Source organism: Eschrichtius robustus, chromosome 4, assembly GCF_028021215.1.
Source record: "Eschrichtius robustus isolate mEscRob2 chromosome 4, mEscRob2.pri, whole genome shotgun sequence".
NCBI classification, from domain to species: Eukaryota; Metazoa; Chordata; class Mammalia; order Artiodactyla; family Eschrichtiidae; genus Eschrichtius; species Eschrichtius robustus.
The window spans coordinates 36,789,864-36,816,553 of record NC_090827.1 but is presented as its reverse complement, the minus strand read 5'-3'; the positions used below and the strand labels follow the sequence as shown (position 1 = coordinate 36,816,553).

General features: G+C 39.4%; 1 protein-coding gene across 2 annotated transcripts in view; it reads right to left on the bottom strand.

The window, feature by feature from the left end:
* Window positions 1-26,194, bottom strand: part of LSM6 (LSM6 homolog, U6 small nuclear RNA and mRNA degradation associated) — a 40,723-nt gene extending 14,529 nt beyond the window's left edge. The window contains exons 1-4 of one of the 2 annotated variants that reach the window (XM_068542581.1): window positions 26,109-26,194; window positions 12,854-12,969; window positions 3,588-3,701; window positions 642-1,044 (exon numbers count right to left, since the gene is read on the bottom strand). In XM_068542581.1, the coding sequence (XP_068398682.1) occupies window positions 1,010-1,044; window positions 3,588-3,701; window positions 12,854-12,947 (243 nt within the window). In that variant the 5' untranslated portion in view covers window positions 12,948-12,969; window positions 26,109-26,194 and the 3' untranslated portion in view covers window positions 642-1,009. Of the gene's footprint in view, window positions 1-641; window positions 1,045-3,587; window positions 3,702-12,853; window positions 12,970-26,108 lie in introns of those variants that run through there. The other variant, XM_068542582.1, reaches the window with a different exon arrangement.
* Between the last annotated feature and the right edge of the window lie 496 nt (window positions 26,195-26,690).

Genomic DNA, 26,690 nt, shown 5'->3' with positions numbered 1-26,690 from the left:
TTCAGGGAATACAGCAGGGCTGTGGAAACGTCACGAATAGAGTGGGAAACCCTCTCGGCAGGAGCCACATGACGCAGAGAGGCTGCCTCATGCCAAGCAACGTGGATGCCTGTGCTCTGCTCCTGAATGAGGTCACATCAAACCCAGCTGGGACTGGAGAGAAAGGCTTCCCGGGAGCCCCTCCCTAAGCCAGAGCGCAGAGAAATTCTTCCAGCCACAGCGGAGCAACTGGAACCTGAATGAGTTTACAAACTCCAGGCCTCGCTTTCCACCGTGTTCACAAAGTGAGAGGACAGCGTGGGTGCCCGGGCTCCAGAAAGGGAGCAAGAAAACCCACCGCGTGAACCGCCCGGGGGAGATGCAAGATGAGCGTGCACAGACTTGGCTTAAAAGGAACGTTTACACCTACACCTAGCAGGTTGGAACCTTTAGAATCGCTCCCCCAGCTCAATTCGGATTCCCACTCCTTTTGTGCAAGTGCCACGTTTAGATGCCCAATTCTATTTCCTATCGAGAGAATGGAAACGGAGGCTGAGCATCTGGTCTCAGGGGCCCTTTTCAGCCTGAGACTGAAACTGGACGCCTCGTGGAACATTGTCCCTCAAGCATTTTGTACGGCGAGCAGAGCAGGATAGAGGAAGCCGTCTCTACAAATGTTTTAATTGTCCTCACGTCCATCATTCCAGTCAGTCCCACAAGCAAAGCAGGCAAATCAAATGGTGTAGTTTGAGACTTCAGTTACAAATCATGTAGGGAGAAAAAGATCTTCTCTTTTTTGAAAATTCTTTTTGCTTTCTGCTCACTGACATAGAGGTAAAAGAAAATGACTGAAACTTAAATATGAAAGAGCTCTTTACAATTAAATCCACAATTTTATACATTTATCTCACTCACATGTCAGTGAAAAATCACCAACTATGACAAAATAGGACAAATTATATGACAGAAGAACCAAAAAACTTAATAAAAAACATATCCAAGTGTGAAAAGTATGGTACTCTCGGTGTCTTCACATCCTCCTCTTCTGTGTACTTATGTACAACACTGAAAAGAAAAAATGAACAAACTGAAAAAAACTTTCCTAAGTATCATAATAGCCAAGTTTTAAAAGCAAGCAGATTTTAGTCTGACACCTCTGCATATTTCAAAGGAATTCTCAAACCACACAATAAATTCTAGAACTATTGTAAGACCAATTTTATGACTCTAGACCTGGGTTTGATGTCTTAGAGGGCTGTGTTCTGACCTTAGCTATACATCTGACTGGATTTGCACATCGCAACCAAGGGGATAAAAGAAAATGTATGTGAAAGTCTCCGGAATCTTCGAATGGTTTATAATTCTAGGTATAACAATTATGACTGTGGTTAAAGTAAATTAGTAAATCTACCAGGCCAGACTTCACATTAAAAATAAAGAATAAATAAAAAATAAATATTTTCATCCATCTCCTCGATATAATCACTAAACTTCCTGTTTACTTTTTTAATTGCATCAGGATAAACAAGAGGTGAGGAGTTTGTTATTTTGTCCTTATTCTGAATTCCCTGTAAAGTATCAACCTTGGGTTTATCCGAAGTTTTGCTCAGCTAGTCCTCTCGTGACCACCCACATGAACTCTTCAGGGTATACTGAATATGTAGTACATGAGAATCAGACCACATCTAATGTCTTGGTCACTAGAGGCAAGCTTTCACCAGAGGTGTACCTCCCCTCCTACCCCCCACGCCTACTCAGACTCTGACAGGTTTGTGCAAAGTGAGCATTAAGAGATATCCTGATTAAAGGACATAGCACAGATTAATCAAATAAGCCAGGATCCTCTTCAAGAGCCTAGGATGTGAATTATGGAGCCTAAAGATAACTAACTACCACCGATTACCCCATGGAAAAAGCTATATAAAGGAAAGCATCAGTATGACAGTAAAAACATCCCTAGGAAACTGGCCAAGTCCAAGATGTAGTCTGTATATGACAGGATGCATCCTATCACCTCTCACAGAACCTGCAGCTAGCTGACTGTTGTTATCAGCTGTACTGAGATGGGGAAATATCATTAACATTTCTTAGTAAATGGAAAGAGTCAAATAAGAACAATATTAAAAATAGGAAAAGAAATTCTACACATTGGAAGGACTAAAAAGGTATATATATAAAGACATGATGTGACCCCAATGTTCACAGCAGCAATATTTACAATAGCCAAGACATAGAAGCAACCCTGGTGTCCACTGACAGAGGAATGGATAAAGAAGATGTGGTAAATATATACAATGGAATATTACTCAGCCATTAAAAAAAAGAATAAAATAATGCCATTTGCAGCAACACAGATGGACCTAGAGATTATCATACTAAGTGAAATAAGTCAGACAGAGAAAGACTAATATCATATGATATCGCTTATAGGTGGAATCTAAAAAAATGATACAAATGAACTTATTTACAAAGCAGAAATAGACTCCCAGGCAAAGAAAACCAACTTACGGTTACCAAAGAGGAAGTGGGGGGAGGAATAAATTAGGAGTTTGGGATTAGCAGATATAAACTACTATACATAAAATAGATAAACAACAAGGTCCTACTGTATAGTACAGGGAACTATACTCAGTATCTTACAATAAACTATAATGGAAAAGAATCTGAAAAGAATATATATATTCAGTTATATATGCACACATATATGACTGAATCACTTTGCTGTACACCCGAAACTAATACAACACTGTAAATCAACTATACTTTAATAAGAAATTTTTAAATAAAATAAAATGAAGACATAATATGAAACAATATGGTATTGTAAGGACAGGAGATAGAATAACTACAATAAAAGTCAGGATGTTTAGTTCACAGCAAAGAGATCCAAGTGTTACGGGGGTTGAAGAAGTTATCCAGAACTAAAGAATGCACATCAATAAAAAACCCAGAATCAAGAGTCACAGAGCTCCATTTGGGGGATGGGACCAAAAAGTGGGGATGAATCAAGGGATAATTCCCACAGTTTTGATGTCTTCCTCCCAACCCCAAAATTCAAATATGACTTTACTGATAATGTGTTTTTAAACAGGTTCTTGAAAGTAACCATAATAATCATAGCAATAAGTTGTTAAAAAAGCTGGGTAACTTCAGAACCATATTTCCTCTTTTGTCATTTTTGCCAAACTAAAGGATACAAATCTCCCACAGAAAAAAAGCATTTGAATGCTTAATAGAGAAACAAGACAAGCTAACTGCCAAATGAGGTAAACCAAAGGTAGCAGGCAAATAGTGGCCATTCTCAGAGCACCAACTGCCAGTGTGAGAGGCCGTGTTGGGGGAATATAACACACTGTATTCGAGAACAGAGCTCTGGGTCAATGTACCAAGACCCCTCAATTTATCATCAGCAAAGGGAGGGAAGAAGAGAATTTCTAGTTCCAAAATGCCATGAAGCACCCAAAAAAGAACTAGCCACAATGAAGATCTGAGATGTAATAAGAATTTAAAAACAAAGCAAAACTAAAACTGAACTTTTAAATGATCTAGAAAACATGCTGGTGATCCTATTTTGGATGCTGTATAACTGTAGAGTGAAGGGCTATTACCATTGTTTCCTCGGATAAATGCATCCCCGTACTTATTCTTCAGCTGTCCATTTACATACTCCTCTGTCTGCTCCAAGGCTATATTCATATAGCCATCCAGGCAAGCCAGGACCCCTGGAGATGGATTCAGACAAAGAGAAGACATACAAAGCAAAGAGTTGAAAATTACAGGGTATACCTTAGAGCTGACAATCTCTTTACTCATTAGCTCTTACATGCTTAATATAAAAACTCACACTGTAAATGAAATTCAATAGAGCGAAGCACAAAAAATAAAAAGTCTTTGCTCTCTGCCCGTCTGAATGAAAGGCTAAGACGTGTACAGCATGAAGGCCGTCATGCACCCACTGCTGGCAGGGAAAACAATGGGCTGCCGCCTCCCTCATGGCATGTGTGGCAACAACGGCAACTTTTAAAGCCTTCACAAAAGTAACACGGTAAGAATATTCCAAGTAAGATACCATTCTTTGAGAGCTAAAGACAGGAGTGGGCGATTATGCAGGAACAAATGATCACTAGCCGTGACTCCTCATGCCCAGTGGCATTTCTGACTTTGGCCACTAAGTGAAATACGGGTCTGGCAGATTGATCTCGTTCTTTCACAACATCTCCTGCAGCAGATGAATGTACTCCAAGGTTAAGAGGAAGGCTCCACAGTCTGTCAGAATAATGGAAAAGAGGAGACAGCAGGTGCTCCTGAAAGAACATCTTAAAGCTGTGACTCCCAGTAAGGAACAGCTTGAGAACACGGGCACCATATTGCTTTATAGCACATCCCTCTCTGCGCTGTTCCAGTTAGAATATTTGCAGATCCACACTAATAAGAAAAACAGTAAACATTCCAGGCAGCTTTCGAGGAAACTGTTCAAGTGAACCTTTTTAATTGTGTTAAGATGGTATCAATTTTGCAAAATTGGACCTGATGATCCTTTTTTAAAAAAGACGAAGATATGTAAACCATTAACTCTGAGCCTCTAACTTCAAGTGGTATTTTCTAGATAGACACCTTAAGTAAAAACAAATACTACAAATCTGATTCAATTAACCAAGTCGATAGCTCCATGTAGTCTCAACTTCATTAATATGCTTCTCACTCCCTGCCTCTGCCCCCATTATCCTCTCAACAAAAGTTTATTTTCAAAATTGTGTGTGTGTAATGAGAGTGCAAGACAGTAAGCTAACAAAATTCTGCTAGAAGCTGCAAACTTTCAAAGCATCAGAATGCATTGTGAATAATTAATAATAATTATTTCCTATCAAAAGAAAGCTGAAGCTACAACTTTAGTTTCATTCCTGCTGTATTACTTTATATCTAAACCACCATCATAAATGAGCAAGAAACTTCTGAGACATGATATGCAAATGTTTGAAAACTAATTAAAAGCATTTAAAAATGAAATGTTCCCTTCTAATAAAAATATTCTCATAGCAAAGGTTTTTTAAAGAAAAAGGTTCTTGGAGGTTGGGATTATAACCCCCTCCCTTCTCTAAGGGATTAAATTACAATGAATAACAGAAAACAAGTTTCTTCAAACTTGAAGGGAAATTGCTACAGAGAACTGGGTTGTTTCCTTGTTTGTTTGTTTTTATTTAACCACATTCTTTATAGTATGCTCTCAATAGTGTACAACGTTTTGCTTTAATAGTGTAGAAGCCATGGCCAGACAATCATAAACAGAGAAAAATTAGGGTTACTACTACCCATGTGAAAGGTTGTTCAAACTTACTAGTAAACAAAGAAATATAAATTAAATGAGATATTACTTGTTGCCAATTAGAATGGAAAAGTTGACATTAAAGGCTAACGCAAGGGTTGATGAGAATGTAGAGATGAATGAGCCACCTGCCCTGATGGAGGGCCATCTGCACCCTCTTTGACTCTGAAACCGAACCCCAGGGAATTTATTATAAAGAGACACTTGGACAAGTGCTTGAGATACATGTTAAAGGAGCAGTCATTTACAATAGAAAAAAGACTGGTAAACACCTAAATGTCCATTAATAGGACACTGGTTAAAAACAAAAACAAAACTGTGGTCCATCCACTCATGGTATTCCTATGTAGCCATTAAACACTCCATGTTGTCAGAGAACTGAATGAATTTCTTTAATGTTAAAAAAAAAAAAATCAGAATGCATGTACAATTGATCCCACTTATGTAAAATTATGCTTATATACAGACAGATCTAAATGGGTAAGGGTGGTTATCTCTGGATGGTAGAATTTGGGGAAGATTTACCTTTCTTCTATATACTTTTCTCCATTATTTGCTTTGAAAATTCTTTAAAAAAATGTATATATATATATATTTCCTTTAAAAATAGAAAATGTTCCCCTAAAGAGTAGGCTGGTGGATCTCCTCAATGAAGGGGGTACTGAGAAGATACTGAACACATGTTGCACCCTAATCAGCTGCTGGATATTCTCTACGAATCTATTACCTCCTCTGGGCCCATCAAAAGTCCAGGGGTGAGAAGCGGCACACAGAGATGTTATAATAGCTCAGTATTCAGTATAAATCCATTGATTCCACTGTAAAAATCAAATTAAACTGGAGCTACATTATTAATGTCAAGAAACTAAAGCAGTACATAAAAAGCAGAGTCTTTTTTAGCAAGGCTTTTGAATCAAGCTTGAGTTTGAGTCCTAGCTCCTCCCTTACTAGGTGGAGATAATCAACAGAGATCTTAAAGGATTTATGTGAAGAGAAAATGAAAATTAAAGTGATTCATGCACACTGGACCCACAGTAAGCTCTCAATAAAATTAAGTTTGCACATGTGGAAAGTGGAAAAATCTCAAGAGATTTCGATCATTACTCCGGAAAGAGACCATGAATTATTCAGGAAAGAGGCCAAAAAAGGCTTTAAAACTTTGCTACTCAATTAGTTATCCATACCTCTGAAATATTCCCAGTAATTTAACATATCTTAATTTTGCAAGATTAGGAATTTAGTTACTTCAAAAAAATGGAATTGGATACCATTCCTTACACAAAGTTAGTTTCAGTAGTGTCAAGCCTCTTAAAAAGAGCATTTCATTTTCTACAAGACCAGAAAGGTGTCTTTGGATACCCCACATATTATATGAGTGAGAAGTTTACACTGAAAACAGATACTGTCTAAATAGTTGCTTGCCAATCAAATTTTTTTAACACCTTTATTAGAGTATAACTGCTTTACAATGGTGTGTTAGTTTCTGCTGTATAACAAAGTGAATCAGCTATACATATGCATATATCGCCATTTCTCCTCCCTCTTGCATCTCCCTCCCACCCTCCCTATCCTACACCTCTAGGTGGTCACAAAGCACCAGGCTGATCTCCCTGTGCTATGCGGCTGCTTCCCACTAGCTATCTATTTTACGTTTGGTAGTCTATATATGTCCATGCCACTCTCTCACTTTGTCCCAGCTTACCTTTCACCCTCCTGGTGGCCTCAACTAAATTCTCTACATCTGCATCTTTATTCCTGTCTTACCCCTAGGTTCTTCAGAACCTTTTTTTTTTTTTTTAGATTCCATATATATGTTAGCATATGGTATTTGTTTTTCTCTTTCTGACTTACTCCACTCTGTATGACAAACTCTAGGTCCATCCACCTCACTACAAATAACTCAATTTCATTTCTTTTTATTGCTGAGTAATATTCCACTGTATATATATCCCACATCTTCTTTATCCATTCATCTGTTGATGGACACTTAGGTTGCTTCCATGTCCTGGCTATTGTAAATAGAGCTGCAATGAACACTGTGGTACATGACCCTTTTTGAATTATGGTTTTCTCAGGGTATATGCCCAATAGTGGGATTGCTGGGTCATACGGTAGTTCTATTTTTAGTTTTTTAAGGAACCTCCATACTGTTCTCCATAGTGGCTGTATCAATTTACATTCCCACCAACAGTACAAGAGGGTTTCCTTTTCTCCACACCCTCTACAGCATTTATTCTTTGTAGATTTTTTGATGATGGCCATTCTGACTGGTGTGAGGTAATTCCTCATTGTAGTTTTGATTTGCATTTCTCTAAAGATTAATGATGTTGAGCATCCTTTCATGTGTTTGTTGGCAATCTGTATATCTTCTTTGGAGAAATGTCTGTTTAGGTCTTCTGCCCATTTGTGGATTGGGTTGTTTGTTTTTTTGATATTGAGTTGCATGAGCTTCTTCTATATTTTGGAGATTAATTCTTTGTCAGTTGCTTCGTTTGCAAATATTTTCTCCCATTCTGAGGGTTGTCTTTTTGTCTTGTTTATGGCTTCCTTTGCTGTGCAAAAGCTTTTAAGTTTCATTAGGTCCCCTTTCTTTATTTTTGTTTTTATTTTCATTTCTCTAGGAGGTGGGTCAAAAGGATCTTGCTGTGATTTATGTCATAGAGTGTTCTGCCTATATTTTCCTCTAAGAGTTTGATAGTGTCTGGCCTTATATTTAGGTCTTTAATCCGTTTTGAGTTCATTTTTGTGTATGGTGTTAGGGAGTGTTCTAATTTCATTCTTTTACATGTAGCTGTACAGTTTTCCCAGCACCACTTATTGAAGAGGCTGTCTTTTCTCCATTGTATATTCTTGCTTCCTTTATCAAAAATAAGGTGACCATATGTGTGTGGGTTTACCTCTGGGCTTTCTATCCTATTCCATTGATCTACATTTCTGTTTTTGTGCCAGTACCATACTGTCTTGATTACTGTAGCTTTGTAGTATAGTCTGAAGTCAGGGAGCCTGATTCCACCAGCTCTGTTTTTCTTTCTCAAGATTGCTTTGGCTGTTCGGGGTATTTTGTGTTTCCATACAAATTGTGAAATTTTTTGTTCTAGTTCTGTGAAAAATGCCATTGGTAGGTTGATAGGGATTGCACTGAATCTGTACATTGCTTTGGGTAGTATAGTCATTTTCACAGTGTTATTTCTTCCAATCCAAGAATATGGTATATCTCTCCAACTGTGTAATTTCTTTCATCAGTGTCTTATAGTTTTCTGCATACAGGTCTTTTGTCTCCTTAGGCAGGTAAATTCCTAGGCATTTTATTCTTTTTGCTGCAATGGTAAATGGCAGTGTTTCCTTAATTTCTCTTTCAGATTTTTCATTATTAGTGTATAGGAATGCAAGAGATTTCTGTGCATTAACTTTGTATCCTGCAACTTTACCAAATTCATTGATTAGCTCTAGTAGTTTTCTGGTAAAGTCTTTAGGATTCTCTATGTACAGTATCATGTCATCTGCAAACAGTGACAGCTTTACTTCTTCTTTGCCGATTAGGAGTCCTTTTATTTCTTTTTCTTCTCTGATTGCTGTGGCTAAAACTTCCAACACTATGTTGAATAATAGTGGTGAGAGTGGGCAACCTTGTCTTGTTCCTGATCTTAGTGGAAATGGTTTCAGTTTTTCACCATTGAGAACGATGTTGGCTGTGGGTTTGTCATATATGGCCTTTATTATGTTGAGGTAAGTTCCCTCTATACCTACTTTGTGGATGGTTTTTATCATAAATGTGTTGAATTTTGTCAAAAGATTTTTCTGCATCTATTGAGATGATCATATGATTTTCCTCCCTCAGTTTGTTAATATGGTGTATCACATTGGTTGATTTTGAGTATATTAAAGAATCCTTGCATCCCTGGGATAAACCCCACTTGATCATGGTGTATGATCCTTCTACTGTGCTGTTGGATTCTGTTTGCTCGCATTTGTTGAGTATATTTGCATCTATGTTCATCAGTGATATTGGCCTGTATTTTCTTTCTTTGTGACATCTTTGTCTGGTTTTGGTATCAGGGTAATGGTGACCTTGTAGAATGATTTTGGGAGTGTTCCTCCCTCTGCTATATTTTGGAAGAGTTTGAAAAGGTTAGATGTTAGCTCTTCTCTAAATGTTTGATAGAATTCACCTGTGAAGACATCTGGTCCTGGGCTTTTGTTTGCTGGAAGATTTTTAATCACAGTCTCAATTTGAGTGCTTGTGATTGGTCTGTTTATATTTTCTATTTCTTCCTGGTTCAGTCTCGGAAGGTTGTGTTTTTCTAAGAATTTGTCCATTTCTTCCAGGTTGTCCATTTTATTGGCATATAATTGCTTGTAGTAATCTCTCATGATCCTTTATATTTCTGCAGTGTCTGTTCTTACTTCTCCTTTTTCATTTCTAATTCTATTGATTTGAGTCTTTTCCCTTTTTTTCTTCATGAGTCTGGCTAATGGTTTATCAATTTTGTTTATCTTCTCAAAGAACCAGCTTTTAGTTTTATAGATCTTTGCTATTGTTTCCTTCATTTTTTCCATTTATTTCTCATCTGATCTGTATGATTTCTTTCCTTCTGCTAATTTTGGGGGATTTTTGTTCTTCGTTCTCTAATTGCTTTAGGTGTGAGGTAGGTTGTTTATTTGAGAAGTTTCCTGTTTCTTGAGGTAGGACTGTATTGCTATGAACTTCCCTCTTAGAACTGCTTTTGCTGCTTCCCATAGGTTTTGGGTCCTTGTGTTTTCACTGTTATTTGTTTCTAGGTATTTGCTGATTCCCTCTTTGATTTCTTCAGTGATCTCTTGGTTATTTAGTAGTGTACTGTTTAGCCTCCAACTGTTTGTATTTTTTACAGATTTTTTTCCTGTAATTGATATCTAGTCTCATAGCATTGTGGTCAGAAAAGATTCTTGATACAATTTCAGTTTTCTTAAATTTACCAAGGCTTCATTTGTGACTCAAGATATGATCTATCCTGGAGAATGTTCCATGAGCACTTGAGAAGAAAGAGTATTCTGTTGTTTTTGGATGGAATGTCCTATAAATATCAATGATGTCCACCTTGTTTAATGTGTCATTTAAAGCTTGTGTTTCCTTATTTATTTTCATTTTGGATGATCTGTCCATTGGTGAAAGTGGGGTGTTAAAGTCCCCTACTATGCTTGTGTTCCTGTCGATTTCCTCTTTTGTGGCTGTTAGCATTTGCCTTATATATTGAGGTGCTCCTATGTTGGGCGCATAAAGATTTACAATTGTTATATCTCCTTCTTGGATTGATCCCTTGATCATTATGTAGTGTCCTTCTTTGTCTCTTGTAATAGCCTTTATTTTAAAGTCTAGTTTGTCTGATATGAGAGTTGCTACTCCAGCTTTCTTCTGATTTCCATTTGCATGGAATATCTTTTTCCATCCTCTCACTTTCAGTCTGTATGTGTCCCTAGGTCTGACGTGGGTCTCTTGAGACAGCATGTATATGGGTCTTGTTTTTGTATCCATTCAGCCAGTCTGTGTCTTTTGGTTGGAACATTGAATCCGTTTACATTTAAGGTAGTTATCGATATGTATGTTCCTATTACCATTTTCTTAACTGTTTTGGGTTTGTTATTGTAGGTCTTTTCCGTCTCTTGTGTTTCCTGCCTAGAGACGTTCCTTTAGAATTTGTTGTAAAGCTGGTTTGGTGGTGCTAAATTCTCTTAGCCTTTGCTTGTCTGTAAAGGTTTTAATTTCTCCCTCGAATCTGAATGAGATCCTTGCTGGATAGAGTAATCTTGTTTGTAGTTTTTTCCCTTTCATCACTTTAAATATGTCCTGCCACTCCCTTCTGGCTTGCAGAGTTTCTGCTGAAAGATCAGCTGTTAACCTTATGGGGATTCCCTTGTATGTTATTTGTTGTTTTTCCCTTGCTGCTTTTAATATTTTTCCTTTGTATTTAATTTTTGATAGTTTGATTAATACGTGTCTTGGTGTGTTTCTCCTTGGATTTATCCTGTATGGGACTCTCTGTGCTTCTCGGACTTGATTAACCATTTCCTTTCCCATATTAGGGAAGTTTTCAACTATAACCTCTTCAAATATTTTCTCAGTCCCTTTTTTTTTTCTCTTCTTCTTCTGGGACCCCTATAATTCGAATGTTGGTACGTTTAATGTTGTCCCAGGGGTCTCTGAGACTGTCCTCAATTCTTTTCATTCTTTTTTCTTTATTCTGCTCTGCAGTAGTTATTTCCACTATTGTATCTTACGGTTCACTTATCTGTTCTTCTTTCTCAGTTATTCTGCTATTAATTCCTTCTAGAGAATTTTTAACTTCACTTACTCTGTTGTTCTTCACTGTTTGTTTCCTCCTTAGTTTTTCTAGATCCGTGGTAAATGTTTCTTGTATTTTCTCCATTCTATTTGTAAGATTCTGGATCATCTTTACTATCATTACTCTGAATTCTATTTCAGGTAGACTGCCTATTTCCTCTTCATTTGTTTGGTCTGGTGGATTTTTACCTTGCTCCTTCATCTGCTGTGTATTTCTCTGTCTTCTCATTTTGCTTAACTGCAGCCTGCAGGTTCATATTTCCCGTTGTTTTTGGTGTCTGCTCCCAGTGGCTAAGGTTGGTTCAGTGGGTTGTGTAGTCTTCTTGGTGGAGGGGACTGGTGCCTGTGCCTGTGTTCTGGTGGATGAGGCTGGATCTTTTCTTTCTGGTGGGCAGGTCCGCATGTGGTGGTGTGCTTTGGGGTGTCTGTGAACTTATTATGATTTTAGGCAGCCTCTCTGCTAATGGGTGGGGTTGTGTTCCTGTCTTGCTAGTTGTTTGTCATAGGGTGTCCAGCACTGTAGCTTGCTAGCTGTTGAGTGGAGCTGTGTCTTAGCGTTGAGATGGGGATCTCTGGGACAGCTTTCACTGTTTGATAGTACGTGGGGCCAGGAGGTCTCTGGTGGTCCAGTGTCCTGAACTCGGCTTCCCACCTCAGAGGCTCAGGCCTGACAGCTGGCCGGAGTACCAAGACCCTGTCAGACACTCAGCCAGGTACGTGGGGAGTTTCTTGCCTTTTGGGAAGTCTGAGGTCTTCTGCCAGCGTTCAGTAGGTGTTCTGTAGGAGTTGTTCCACATGTAGATGTATTTTTGATGTATTTGTGGGGAGGAAGGTGATCTGCACGTCTTACTCCTCTGCCATCTTGAAGGTCCCTCCCATTGCTTGCCAATCTTGACTGCTTCCACAAAAACAAATGCTGCTTGGCCAAGGAGTTCTTTAGTATCCGGTTACTCAAGCCTGGCTATCACCAGGGGATGCAGGCGCACCAATCTCAAAGCGAAGACAGGAGACAGAAGCCCCAGATCATGCAAGTCAGAGGCACATGCTCTGCTGTCAGAGTTGTCTCTCTAAAATGAACCATCTCAGAGGTAGAAAAAGAAATGGGTATAGAAACTGTTGACAACCAGTGATTTTTTGGCCTACTGGGTACTTCAAAAAGGTTAATAAAAAGCAGTTAAGTCACCTTTACTTCTTTAGTGAACACCAGTAAGGATGAAGCATGGAAATCTTACCTCGGTAATCCACTCCAGAATTTAATTTTACCACAACTGGTCGTCCGATGATTTGCTTCAGGAAGTCACTGGGTGTTTGCTTCCGCAGACTCATTTTAACAATCCTGATCAGAAATCTGAAAGGGAGCAATAAAGGTAAAGACAAAAGTTAATTATTCAACAAAAAAGCCTGGAAGCCCTTAATGTATTTGTAGGAAATCAAGTGTCAAAGGACCACATGCAAAGAGCCAACACTACTCCACCACCACACCCACAGCACGGCAGCTAATGCTAAGTGTTTGACACAAGTTACCTCATTAGGCCCACAAGAATCCTCAGACACAGCCTCACCACAGAAGAGCCCTGTGATTCCAGAGCCCCTGCTCTTAACCACTTGTCACCACTGTGTCCGCAGTCAACATACCCACGACCACCATGACCACCCCCACCACTTACCCAACGCTCACTTCATGCTGAGCGCTCTGCTAAGATCCCTAGAAATACTATCAAATTTAATCTTTACAAGAACCCTGGGAAGAAGGTCTTCATATCCCCACTGTGCTGATGAAATTAAAGGCCCAGAAGGATGAAATTACGTGCCCCCCAAATATGAGGGGATCAACATTCAAGTTCCAATCAGGCATGTTTTAAAGCCACTGTTTACATAATGTTTATATAGTATTTACAACAGCTGATTGTAAATACTATATGCCAAGACAGTATCTTCAGAAAGAATAATAATCATAATTGAGAGCCAATATTTGAGTGTACTACAGGCCGACACTTATGTAAGCACTTTACATGTATTAATCCACTTAGAGCTCACTGAGGTAGGTATTGTTTTGACCTCATTTTACAGATAACTAGACAAAGAAAGGGCTAAACATCCTGGTCAAGGTCACATAGCCAGTAAGTAGATGGCCAACCCATGTCTTAATCACACCTTTATGCAGCCTCCTGAAAGATGCTAATGTAGCCAAATATTTTTATTATATTATGTATATTATAATTATAGCACATATACACTCTCTATAACAACAAAGAAAAAAATCTTAAAAATCAAGTATACGAGGAATCTAAAATAGGGAAAGAGCATTACACACCCAAATCAATCACAGACATACATAGCTACCCATCACTCCTTTCAAAACTCATCCTGTTTTGTAAGTTCTCTCTCTCAAAATACTTTGGTAAACAAACGTAACAAAACGTAACTGTTATTTAAGTAAAAACTTTGGAAATTAATTATTCTGTTTCAGTCAAATTCAGCATCAATTTTATTTAGTAGCCATATAAACATTCACATTTAAAAATTAGTATGAATACAATACTTGAAGGACTCTCCTCAAGAACTCAAGTTGTGGGGCTTCCCTGGTGGCGCAGTGGTTGAGAATCCGCCTGCCAATGCAGGGGACACAGGCTCGAGCCCTGGCCTGGGAAGATCCCACATGCCGCAGAACAACTAAGCCCGGCACCACAACTACTGAGCCTGTGCTCTAGAGCCCGCGAGCCACAACTACTGAGCCCGCGTGCCACAACTACTGAAGCCCACACACCTAGAGCCCACACGCTGCAACAAGAGAAGCCACCGCAATGAGAAGCCTGTGCACCACAGTGAAGAGTGGCCCCCGCTGGCTGCAACTAGAAAAAGCTTGCACGCAGCAGCGAAGACCAAACACAGCCAAAAGTAAATAAATAAATTAAAAAAAAAAAACAAGTTCTTTTTTTTTGTTTTGTTTTCAATCAAAACTTTCACTAAACATTCTATGGTAAATAGCACTGCTTATTTCACTCCAAGTCCATCCACTCAATGATCTGAATTCAGGTTTAAGATCATTGTTTGGAGATTTTCTCAACGTAAATCCATGCAGATTCAGCAGTTTGGATAAACTAGAAGGCTAGAGTATTGGCTTTTCATTTGTTTAACAATTATGTGTATGGACACGCCCTGCAAGAAAATTTTTAAAATGTACACACAGGCTCTGACCCTAAAGAACTTAGAATCTAGAAGGACTTAAACTCTTGTTTAAACGGCGTGAGTAAACAAAAAGAATCGTAATTTAAGTAAAATAATTTTCTTTAAACAAGAAAAGTCAACATCCCAAGTTAAACAAAAGAAAATACAAATTTCAAAAACTATTCTTGAATTTGGGGCTGACATTTGGTCCATCCATCATCCATTCCATCTCCTCAAGGTTTGAAGGATTTTTTTAATGTGATCAAATAATTATTTTGCGTGGCAAATTTTAATTATTCCACTGAATTGCCAGTTTATTTCTTTAGCTACACTGTCTCAACAGATAACTGAAATTATGACTACTATTCAGGACAATCACTATTCATTCATGACACAGACCACACAACGTTATTTATGGTGTTTTGAGCTCAAGAAAAAAATTACAAAGTAAATACTGTAGCAGATTCAATACCATTAATGACTTTAGTAAAAGGAAACAAACCTTCCCATTCATCTACAAAGTGCTTTATTTCTGTCTTGAACATGCATTGTTCTGTAGTTGGACAGGTTTACAGAGACATACTGAAGGCCCTACAGAGACTCATTCACTGAGACTTACATTCATTTCCCATCAGATGCTAAGTCCCATTGTGACAGCTTCTTCATCTACAAACTTGAGAGAAAACTAGTTGTTTATTTTGTGCTAAAAAACCCACTAAGATGCATTCTGATGTGAAAATCTATTATTAACTACCTTGTCCAAAGTTAAAAGTTAATGACAGCAGATGAAGGAGCAAGGTAAAAACCCAGCAGACCAAACAAATGAAGAGGAAATAGGCAGTCTACCTGAAATAGAATTCAGAGTAATGATAGTAAAGATGATCCAAAATCTTGGAAACAGAATAGAGAAAATACAAGAAACGTTTAACAAGGACATAGAAGAACTAAAGAGCAAACAAACAATGATGAACAATACAATAAATGAAATTAAAAATTCTCTAGAAGGAATCAATAGCAGAATAACTGAGGCAGAAGAATGGTTAAGTGACCTGGAGGATAAATAAGTGGAAATAACTACTGCAGAGCAGAATAAAGAAAAAAGAATGAAAAGAACTGAGGACAGTCTCAGAGACCTCTGGGACAACATTAAACACATCAACATTCGAATTACAGGGGTCCCTGAAGAAGAGAAAAAGAAATGGACTGAGAAAATATTTGAAGAGATTATAGTTGAAAACTTCCCTAATATGGGAAACGAAATATATAATCAAGTCCAGCAAGTGCAGAGAGTCCCATACAGGATAAATCCAAGGAGAAACACACCAAGACACATATTAATCAAACTATCAAAAATTAAATACAAAGAAAAAATATTAAAAGCAGCAAGGGAAAAACAACAAATAACATACAAGGGAATCCCCATAAGGTTAACAGCTGATCTTTCAGCAGAAACTCTGCAAGCCAGAAGGGAGTGGCAGGACATATTTAAAGTGATGAAAAGGAAAAAACTACAAACAAGATTACTCTATCCAGCAAGGATCTCATTCAGATTCGACAGAGAAATTAAAACCTTTACAGACAAGAAAAAGCTAAGAGAATTTAGCACCACCAAACCAGCTTTACAACAAATTCTTTGTTGTTTTTGTTGTTAAATTTATTTATTTATTTATTTATTTATTTATTTATTTATTTATTTATTTATTTATGGCTGTGTTGGGTCTTTGTTTCTGTGCAAGGGCTTTCTCTAGTTGCGGCAAGTGAGGGCCACTCTTCATCGCGGTGTGCGGGCCTCTCACTATCGCGGCCACTCTTGTTGCAGAGCACAGGCTCCAGACGCGCAGGCTCAGTAGTTGTGGCACACGGGCTTAGTTGCTCCGCGGCATGTGGGATCCTCCCAGACCAGGGCTCGAACCCGTGTCCCCTGCATTGGCAGGCAGATTCTCAACCACCGTGCCACCAGGGAAGCCCATACAACAAATTCTAAAGGAACTTCTCTAGGCAGGAAACACAAGAGATGGAAAAGACCTACAATAACAAACCCAAAACAATTAAGAAAATGGTAATAGGAATATACATGTTGATAACTACCTTAAATGTAAATGGATTAAATGCTCCAACCAAAAGACACAGACTGGCTGAATGGATACAGAAACAAAATCTATATATACGCTGTCTACAAGAGACCCACTTCAGACTTAGGGACACATACAGACTGAAAGTGAGAGGATGGAAAAAGATATTCCATGCAAATGGAAATCAAAAGAAAGCTGGAGTAGCAATTCTCAGATCAGACAAAATAAACTTTAAAATAAAGGCTATTACAAGAGACAAAAAAGAACACTTCATACTGATCAAGGGATCAATCCAAGAAGAAGATATAACAATTGTAAATCTTTATGCACCCAACATAGGAGCACCTCAATATATAAGGCAAATGCTAACAGCGATAAAAGGGGAAATCGACAGGAACGCAATCATAGTAGGGGACTTTAACACCCCACTCTCACCAATGGACAGATCATCCAAAATGAAAATAAGGAAACACAAGCTTTAAATGACACATTAAACAAGATGGACTTAATTGATATTTATAGGACATTCCATCCAAAAACAACAGAATACTCTTTCTTCTCAAGTGCTCATGGAACATTCTCCAGGATAGATCATATCTTGGGTCACAAATCAAACCTTGGTAAATTTAAGAAAACTGAAATTGTATCAAGAATCTTTTCCAACCACAACACTATGAGACTAGGTATCAATTACAGGAAAAAATCTGTAAAAAATACAAACAGATGGAAGCTAAACATTACACTACTAAATAACCAAGAGATCACTGAAGAAATCAGAGAGGGAATCAAAAATATCTAGAAACAAATGACAATGAAAACACAACGACCCAAAACCGATGGGATGCAGCAAAAGCAGTTCTAAGAGGGAAGTTTATAGCAATACAATCCTACCTCAAGAAACAGGAAACATCTCAAATAAACAACCTAACATTACACCTAAATAAATTAGAGAAAGAAGAACAAAAAAACCCGAAAATTAGCAGAAGAAATCATACAGATCAGATGAGAAATAAATGAAAAAAAATGAAGGAAACAATAGCAAAGATCTATAAAACTAAAAGCTGGTTCTTTGAGAAGATAAACAAAATTGATAAACCATTAGCCAGACTCATGAAGAAAAAAAGGGAAAAGACTCAAATCAATAGAATTAGAAATGAAAAAGGAGAAGTAAGAACAGACACTGCAGAAATATAAAGGATCATGAGAGATTACTACAAGCAATTATATGCCAATAAAATGGACAACCTGGAAGAAATGGACAAGTTCTTAGAAAAACACAACCTTCCGAGACTGAACCAGGAAGAAATAGAAAATATAAACAGACCAATCACAAGCACTCAAATTGAGACTATGATTAAAAATCTTCCAGCAAACAAAAGCCCAGGACCAGATGTCTTCACAGGTGAATTCTATCAAACATTTAGAGAAGAGCTAACACCTAAACTTCTCAAACTCTTCCAAAATATAGCAGAGGGAGGAACACTCCCAAAATCATTCTACAAGGTCACCATTACCCTGATACCAAAACCAGACAAAGATGTCACAAAGAAAGAAAATACAGGCCAATATCACTGATGAACATAGATGCAAATATACTCAACAAATGCGAGCAAACAGAATCCAACAGCACAGTAAAAGGATCATACACCATGATCAAGTGGGGTTTATCCCAGGGATGCAAGGATTCTTTAATATACTCAAATCAACCAATGTGATACACCATATTAACAAACTGAAGGAGGAAAATCATATGATCATCTCAATAGATGCAGAAAAATCTTTTGACAAAATTCAACACATTTATGATAAAAACTCACCAGAAAGCAGGTATAGAGGGAACTTACCTCAACATAATAAAGGCCATATATGACAAACCCACAGCCAACATCATTCTCAATGGTGAAAAACTGAAAGCATTTCCACTAAGATCAGGAACAAGACAAGGTTGCCCACTCTCACCACTATTATTCAACATAGTGTTGGAAGTTTTAGCCACAGCAATCAGAGAAGAAAAAGAAATAAAAGGAATCCAAATCGGCAAAGAAGTAAAGCTGTCACTGTCTGCAGATGACATGACACTGTACAAAGAGAATCCTAAAGACTCTACCAGAAAACTACTAGAATGAATTTGGTAAAGTTGCAGGATACAAAATTAATGCACAGAAATCTCTTGCATGCCTATACACTAATGATGAAATATCTGAAAGAGAAATTAAGGAAACACTCCCATTTACCACTGCAACAAAAAGAAAAAAATACCTAGGAATAAACCTACCTAAGGAGACAAAAGACCTGTATGCAGAAAAGTATAAAATACTGATGAAAGAAATTAAACAGTTGTAGAGTTATACCATGTTCTTGGATTGGAAGAAATAACATTGTGAAAATCACTATACTACCCAAAGCAATCTATAGATTCAATGCAATCCCTATCAACCTACCAATGGCATTTTTCACAGAACTAGAACAAAAAATTTCACAATTTGTATGGAAACACAAAACACCCCGAACAGCCAAAGCAATCTTGAGAAAGAAAAACAGAGCTGGTGGAATCAGGCTCCCTGACTTCAGACTATACTACAAAGCTACAGTAATCAAGACAGTATGGTACTGGCACAAAAACAGAAATATAAATCAATGGAACAGGATAGAAAGCCCAGAGGTAAACCCACACACATATGGTCACCTTATTTTTGATAAAGGAGGCGAGAATATACAATGGAGAAAAGACAGCCTCTTCAATAAGTGGTGCTGGGAAAACTGTACAGCTACATGTAAAAGAATGAAATTAGAACACTCCCTAACACCATACACAAAAATAAACTCAAAATGGATTAAAGACCTAAATGTAATAAGGGCAGACACTATAAAACTCTTAGAGGAAAATATAGGCAGAACACTCTATGACATAAATCACAGCAAGATCCTTTTGACCCACCTTCTAGAGAAATGAAAATAAAAGCAAAAATAAACAAATAGGACCTAATGAAACTTAAAAGCTTTTCCACAGCAGAGGAAACCATAAACAAGACAAAAAGACAACCCTCAGAATGGGAGAAAATATTTGCAAACGAAGCAACTGACAAAGAATTAATCTCCAAAATATAGAAGAAGCTCATGCAGCTCAATATCAAAAAAACAAACAACCCATGCAAAAATGAGCAGAAGACCTAAACAGACATTTCTGCAAAGAAGATATACAGTTTGCCAACAAACACATGAAAGGATGCGCAACATCAGTAATCACTAGAGAAATGCAAATCAAAAGTACAATGAGGAATTACCTCACACCAGTCAGAATGGCCATCATCAAAAAATCTACAAAGAATAAATACTGTAGAGGGTTTGGAGAAAAGGGAACCCTCTTGCACTGCTGGTGGGAATGTAAATTGATACAGCTACTATGGAGAACAGTATGGAGGTTCCTTAAAAAACTAAAAATAGAACTACCATATGACCCAGCAATCCCACTACTGGGCATATACCCTGAGAAAACCATAATTCAGAAAGAGTCATGTACCACAATGTTCATTGCAGCACTATTTACAATAGCCAGGACATGAAAGCAACCTAAGTGTCCATCAACAGCTGAATGGATAAAGAAGATGTGGTACATGTATACAATGGAATATTACTCAGCCATAAAATGAAACGAAATTGAGCCATTTGTAGTGAGGTGTATGGACTTAAGAGTCTGTCATACAGAGTGAAGTAAGTCAGAAAGAGAAAAACAAATGCTGTATGCTAACACATACATATGGAATCTAAAAAAAAAAATTGGTTCTGAAGAACCTAGGGGCAGAACAGGAATAAAGACGCAGACGTAGAGAATGGACTTGAGGACACAGGGAGGGGGAAGCGTAAGCTGGGACGAAGTGAGAGAGTGGCATGGACTTATATATACTACCAATATAAAAGAGATAGCTAGTGCGAAGCAGGCGCATAGCACAGGGAGATCAGCTCGGTGCTTTGTGACCACCTAGAGGGGTGGGATAGGGAGGGTGGGAGGGACACACAAGAGGGAGGAAATATGGGGATATATGTATATGTAGAGCTGATTCACTTTGCTATAAAGCAGAAACTAACACACCATTGAAAAGCAATTATACTGCAATAAAGATGTTAAAAAAAAAAAAGTCAATGACAGAGAACAGTTCTGAAAGTTTCTGAGATGCTCTTCCTGGGTTAGGATCCTCAAATTTGGCTCAAATAAAATTTTCCATTTTTTAGAAAAAAGAAAAAAGTTAAAGACAGATAAAAGAATACAAACCTAGACTGATAGTTGCTTAACTGATGATATTAGTTATTTTAAAAATGTTACTATTTTCCTCACCTTTTAAAAAGGCATGGACATATTCTTCTTCTAAACTCATCAAAGATCATGCCTCTGCCATGAAGTCTCATCTCTACCCCAATTAACATCACTCTCTTCCTGAAGGCATTCAACGCTTCAAATTTTTACGCAGCACCTACCTGTCAGGCACTTAGGCTGGGGATGTAACACCCATAAGACATGGCCTTGGGCCCTCAGAGTTGACACTCCAAAGGGGACAGAAACATACAAATGGAGAAGTCTTTAAAAAGCTGTATGCATTTGGATAAAATGATGCAGAGAACAGCACATACGGAAGAGTGGCTTAGACCAGGCCTTGGAGATGAAAGAAAGATTTCGGGAGGTGAACCTGAGCTGAGTATGGAGGAAAAGGAGTCCACCAGCCTGAAAGGAGAGAAATCTTAGCAAAGGCATTAGACAGCGTTTGGGTGTGAGGGGAAAATGCTTCCTAGGCAAGGAGGACAAACAGCTGCAGAAGGGAGCAGGGCCACCATCAAGGGAGCAGAGCAAGTCAGGCTGAGAGCACGCAGCCCTGAGCCTCTAGGCCCGTTTCCCAAAAGTGAATCATCGGCATCACTTGGAGATCCTCATTCGGTAGTTCTGGGGCAGGACCTAGAATCTGTTTGCAAAAGCCTAGAAGACGCCTATGAACTGGTAAGCAAGGGAAATACTTGTGTCAGTGATGGGGACCCTAGGAAGGTCTGAAGCAGAGACTTGCATGCTTGCAGATTGGAGACAGGCCCTCTCACTGAGTTCTGCCATCAGAGTTTCCCATTTGGTTACCTGTCACTATTTACTCTCTTTTATATGCTTTACTTTTTTAAAATAGGAGTCTTTTCTCCCTCAAAAGACTGGAAGCCATGTGAAAGGAGAGACTAGTACCAAGCTTCTCATTTACTCTCTAGAACATTGACATTGTGCTAAATCTCTTGAAAAAAAATTTTGTTTTAAGTTATTTGGAAAGAGGATGGTTGCTTCAAACACATTTTATCCATTACTTTAGGAGAGCATATCTTTTACATTCATCTTCATTAGGCTTCCATGGTACTCCCTGTTACTTAATGACTCGCCCATAAATCCATTTTGTATGAGTCAATTGGTCTCGACACCACAATTTTCCCGACTTGGCTCACGTAAGTTTAAGTTTTCATCTTTTAAATTGGATAAGGCAGAAGGAACAGTTCTGTTTCTGAAGGAAGAAAAAAGCCTCTCGAACCATAAACATATAAGAGGGAAAAGGCTTTCTTGCTTCAGGGTCACCTTGATAAAACTTCTCTTCAAAATTAAAGCCATAATCACCCTCTAGGCCTCCTCTCCCTTCCCTGACTCCTACTCAGGCTTTTAAATGACCTATTTTCATAAATGGCTATTAAGTCAAAAGCAGTATATTTTCTGGTAGAAGCTACTGAGAGGTCTGGTACAAGAATATCTGCCTACTGCCTTGCAGAGATTTTTTTAATTAGAAGAATGGGGAGGAAAAAAGAACCAAATTTTATTCATCCACTATGTGCCAGGCCACACTACATTCCTCAGCAATTCACATAGCAACCCTGGGAGGGGGTGCACAGAACTAAGGCTTGACCCCAAAGCCGAAGCCCTTTCAGAGGTACAGCTGCCCTTTTGAATAGGTGTTAAACCTGGGGAATGGCCATAGAGACAGTGAGAGATCTATCTGGAGAGTAGCAGTACCGGGGGGGGGGGGGGGGGGGGGGGAAACACCGAAAGTGACAAAGTACTGTAAATTAGCCTGTGACGATATTTAAAAATGGTCAAACAGAAAGAAATATACAAGGAGACATGCAAATCCTTGTTTCTTGGCAATGTTCACTGTAAACTTTCACCTACTCTTGAAGTATTTACAGTTTAGGGTGAAAAAAATTGAAAAGGAAAAAACTGCAATGAAACCCAACACTACAACCCAAGTAAACGCAGCTGTAGACTAACACGTCATTGTCAGAGAGGGCATCAGACACGGAGAAACACAACTCTCTGTATATCTCCCTTCCGAGACAGCGGATACGTTGCCCTCTTCCGGAGGCTTCAGACCAATCCCTCCTCCCCACCCACAGGGGGCTACCTGCCTCCCCTCTCTCCCAGGGGCCACGCTGAGTTGGCCCTCTGCGCGCCCAGAGCACCTCTCTCCACTCGCAGTCATTGCCCTGGGCGGGCTGTTCTGCAGTTTTCCTGTTTGCTGACCAGTCTCCCACACGGGGTTCTAAGCTTCTCGGGGACAAGGAAAACGTGTTACTCATTTAGTAACCCTGGTACCTAAGCACACTGCCCAGGCCTGAGGAAGCAGCACTTAAGGGCAGTGCCAAGGAAAAGCCCTGTCCCTTCCCCTCCTCTCCCAGCTACGGGCACAGTGATGAGGACGGCATCATCCATGCATGTGAACAGCTATAACCTAGTAATATCTCTATTACTGACCACCAAATTAAAGAAAGATGGAGAAAACAGAAATGTTTCTGTATTGTCCAAGAACCAGCTGCACCCGAATCAACACAGATGGCTTGTTAAATGCAGATTCCTGAAGCCAACTCCCAGTCAGACTCTCTAGGTAAGGAGCACTGTAATTTATGTTGTATAAAGTTCCCCAAATAATTTCCATAAGCAAGTGGTTCTCCACCAGCAGCGATTTTAAACCCCACCCTCAGGGACATTCAGAAATGTCTGAAGACATTTTGGATTCTCTTGACTGCGGAGAGTGGTGCCACTGATATCTAGTAGGTAGAGGCCAGGGATTCGGCTTAACACTCTACAAAGCATAGGACGGAGGTCCTCCACAACAAAGGATGATCTGCCCCCAAATGTCAGCTGAGGTTGAGAAACTCTGTTATAAGCCCTAAAACCATTGTTCTCTGATCTTAAGGCAACAAGGAGTTTTTAAAAAACCTTCAAGGGTTAACAAATGAGAACCAACAGCTAAGTTCTAACCACATGACAGAGTATAAATCATAACTTATTAGATATTTTATTCCAACATATAAAGAATATGAAAACAACTGTCAAAAAAAATCTTGACGGGATTGCCATTCCAAATAATGAATTGCTAGTCCTGACCATGAAAACGTCACTTTTCCCATTTTTCAGTGCTACAGATCACTCAGATGATTACAATCTCTGTTACCTGGCCCAAATCTGAAACCGTAGAATATGAAAAAATATATATATACATATTATATATAGATACAAATTATATATACATAGCTGAATCACTTTTGCTGTACACCTGAAACTAACACAGTATTGTAAGTCAACTACACTTCAATAAAAAAATAAACTGTTGAATAATCCAAGTGATGTAAACATCTTTTAAAATTCTAATACTACGTATGTCACAGTTCAGTGAGAGACCACCTGTTGCAGCATAACGAGTACTCACTTGGGATGTGGGAACCCTGAGTTCTAATCCCAGCTCTGCTACTTAATTAGTTGTGTGCCTTGGATAACTCATCATTTCACCTCTCAGGCCCCAGGTTCCTCACCTGCAAAATAAGGGAGTTATGCCAGACGATCGCTTAAGGGATCATCTTGCTCTAACATTCAGTCAGGGCCTATGCAGTAACTCCAATAATACAAATACACACACACAATAACACCCTCTGAAGAATCCTGCACAAAATTCAAGCAAGCGGAATTGCCACATACCACTATATATAAAAAAAAAAAAAATCCAAAGAGGCTCAGCCCTGCCAGTTGATATCCTAGAAAAGAATTACTTTTGGTGAAAAAGGCACAAACGTGAATGATGGAAACTACTAAAACTTTTTTTGGCAAACAACCTGGCCATGTGTATGAAGACCTAAAAAAGACCCCACAAGATCACAGCATCTATTCTAATAATTTCACTCCTCAGAATCAGTCCAAGTTAATCATCTGAAATATTTTTTTTTTAAAAAATGTTTATCAAAGTATTACCTGGTATACTAAAATGAAGCAAAAATTCACAAACACCCTAAATGCCCCACAGCCGGGAAATGGTTAAATGATGGATAGGACCTATACACAATGATGATTTAGGTAGCCAATCAAAAGAAAATACAAAATTAGAAATTATATTTAGGAATGATTTCTAAATGAAAGTGAAAAACTAAATATACTGTTAAGTGATAAAATGGGTACAGCCTTAGCTCAAATACAAACTAGCCCAGAACAGAGACTGTAGGCGGAAGGGTGCCATGAACGTTATTTTCTTCACTAAACGTTTCTGTATTTCCATTTTTTCTATAACCGTCTTGTACTAATAAGGGGTAGGGAAAGGACACACCAAATCACTCTCGAGATTATCTGCATCATCCCAGTTCTAGACACCTTAAACGAAAATACGGGCTGACCGCGCGCGCACACGCCTGCTCACAAAAGCCGTGGTGACAGGACTTAACACCATGCAACTGTGGGCATCCCCAACCTGACAACTCGGGAAGGTGGGCTAGTCCAGCCCTTAATTCCTGGGAGTCAGGCGCAGCCACCCCGATGCAGCGGAGGCCAGGCAATTCCAGGCGAAGCCTGACCCTGTGTTCGGGTCCGCTTTCCCGCCGAACCCCAGGGCTCATGTCGGGCTTCCCAGCGTACTTCGACCACCATGAGCGGCCTCGGAAGGCACCTCGTGGGGCCCGGCCGATGCCGTTTCTCCCCGCGCGATCTAGGCTGCCCTTGGGGTGGGGTTCTCAGGACCGAGCTCGGGAAGCCCGGCGCCGGCGGTCCCAGATCTCCCGGGCACGACAGGCGCCGAGGACCGAGCGTGAGCGTGGGGACCCGCCACCCGCAGGCTCCGGAGTCCGCGCTCGCTCCCGCTCGCTCCCGGGCCCTCCAGGGGCTGCAGGCCCGGCTCGGCTCGGGGATGCTGCTCACGAACCCTGCCCGGGGCGACGGAACACTGAGGCCTCGGACTGACCGCGCGGCCGCGTGGCTCACCTCGCGGCCGGAATCGGCACCCCGACCCCGGGCACCCCACAAGCCCGACCTCAGCCGACCAACCAGTCGAAACCGAAACTGAAATCGCCGAGGCGGCGGCGCTTTTCTGTCTCAGCCAATCATTGCTTTCCATGCCTACGGCAGCCCGAGAGGACCTAAAAGGCCCACCGCGCCAGAGCGCGCTAATCCCAGAATCCTGGTTTGCCTGAAGGCGAAATTGGCGCCCGGAGTCAAGGTGGAAAGCGCTGGGGCTCTTTTCTAACAGAAAGCAAACACCACCAGTCCTCCCTCCCCCACTCCCGCAAAGGAAAAAGCAACACTGGAAGGGATATTTTAACCAGGATTTCTTTTAGGCAGAAATGTTAAAAAATAACTTGAAGGCATAAGAAACTGGAATTCACTGCGAAAGTAATATCTATACATACTCAAGAAATGCCCTGAATTTGAATAATTAAATACAAATAAATAAATAAAACAAACAGTCTCGGACCTTTAAATCCACTTTTGGATTTTGCTTAAATGTGTGAAGACGAAGTCTTTCTTAGCAAGAGATTGTTTCCATAGCGACGATAATCGACACAA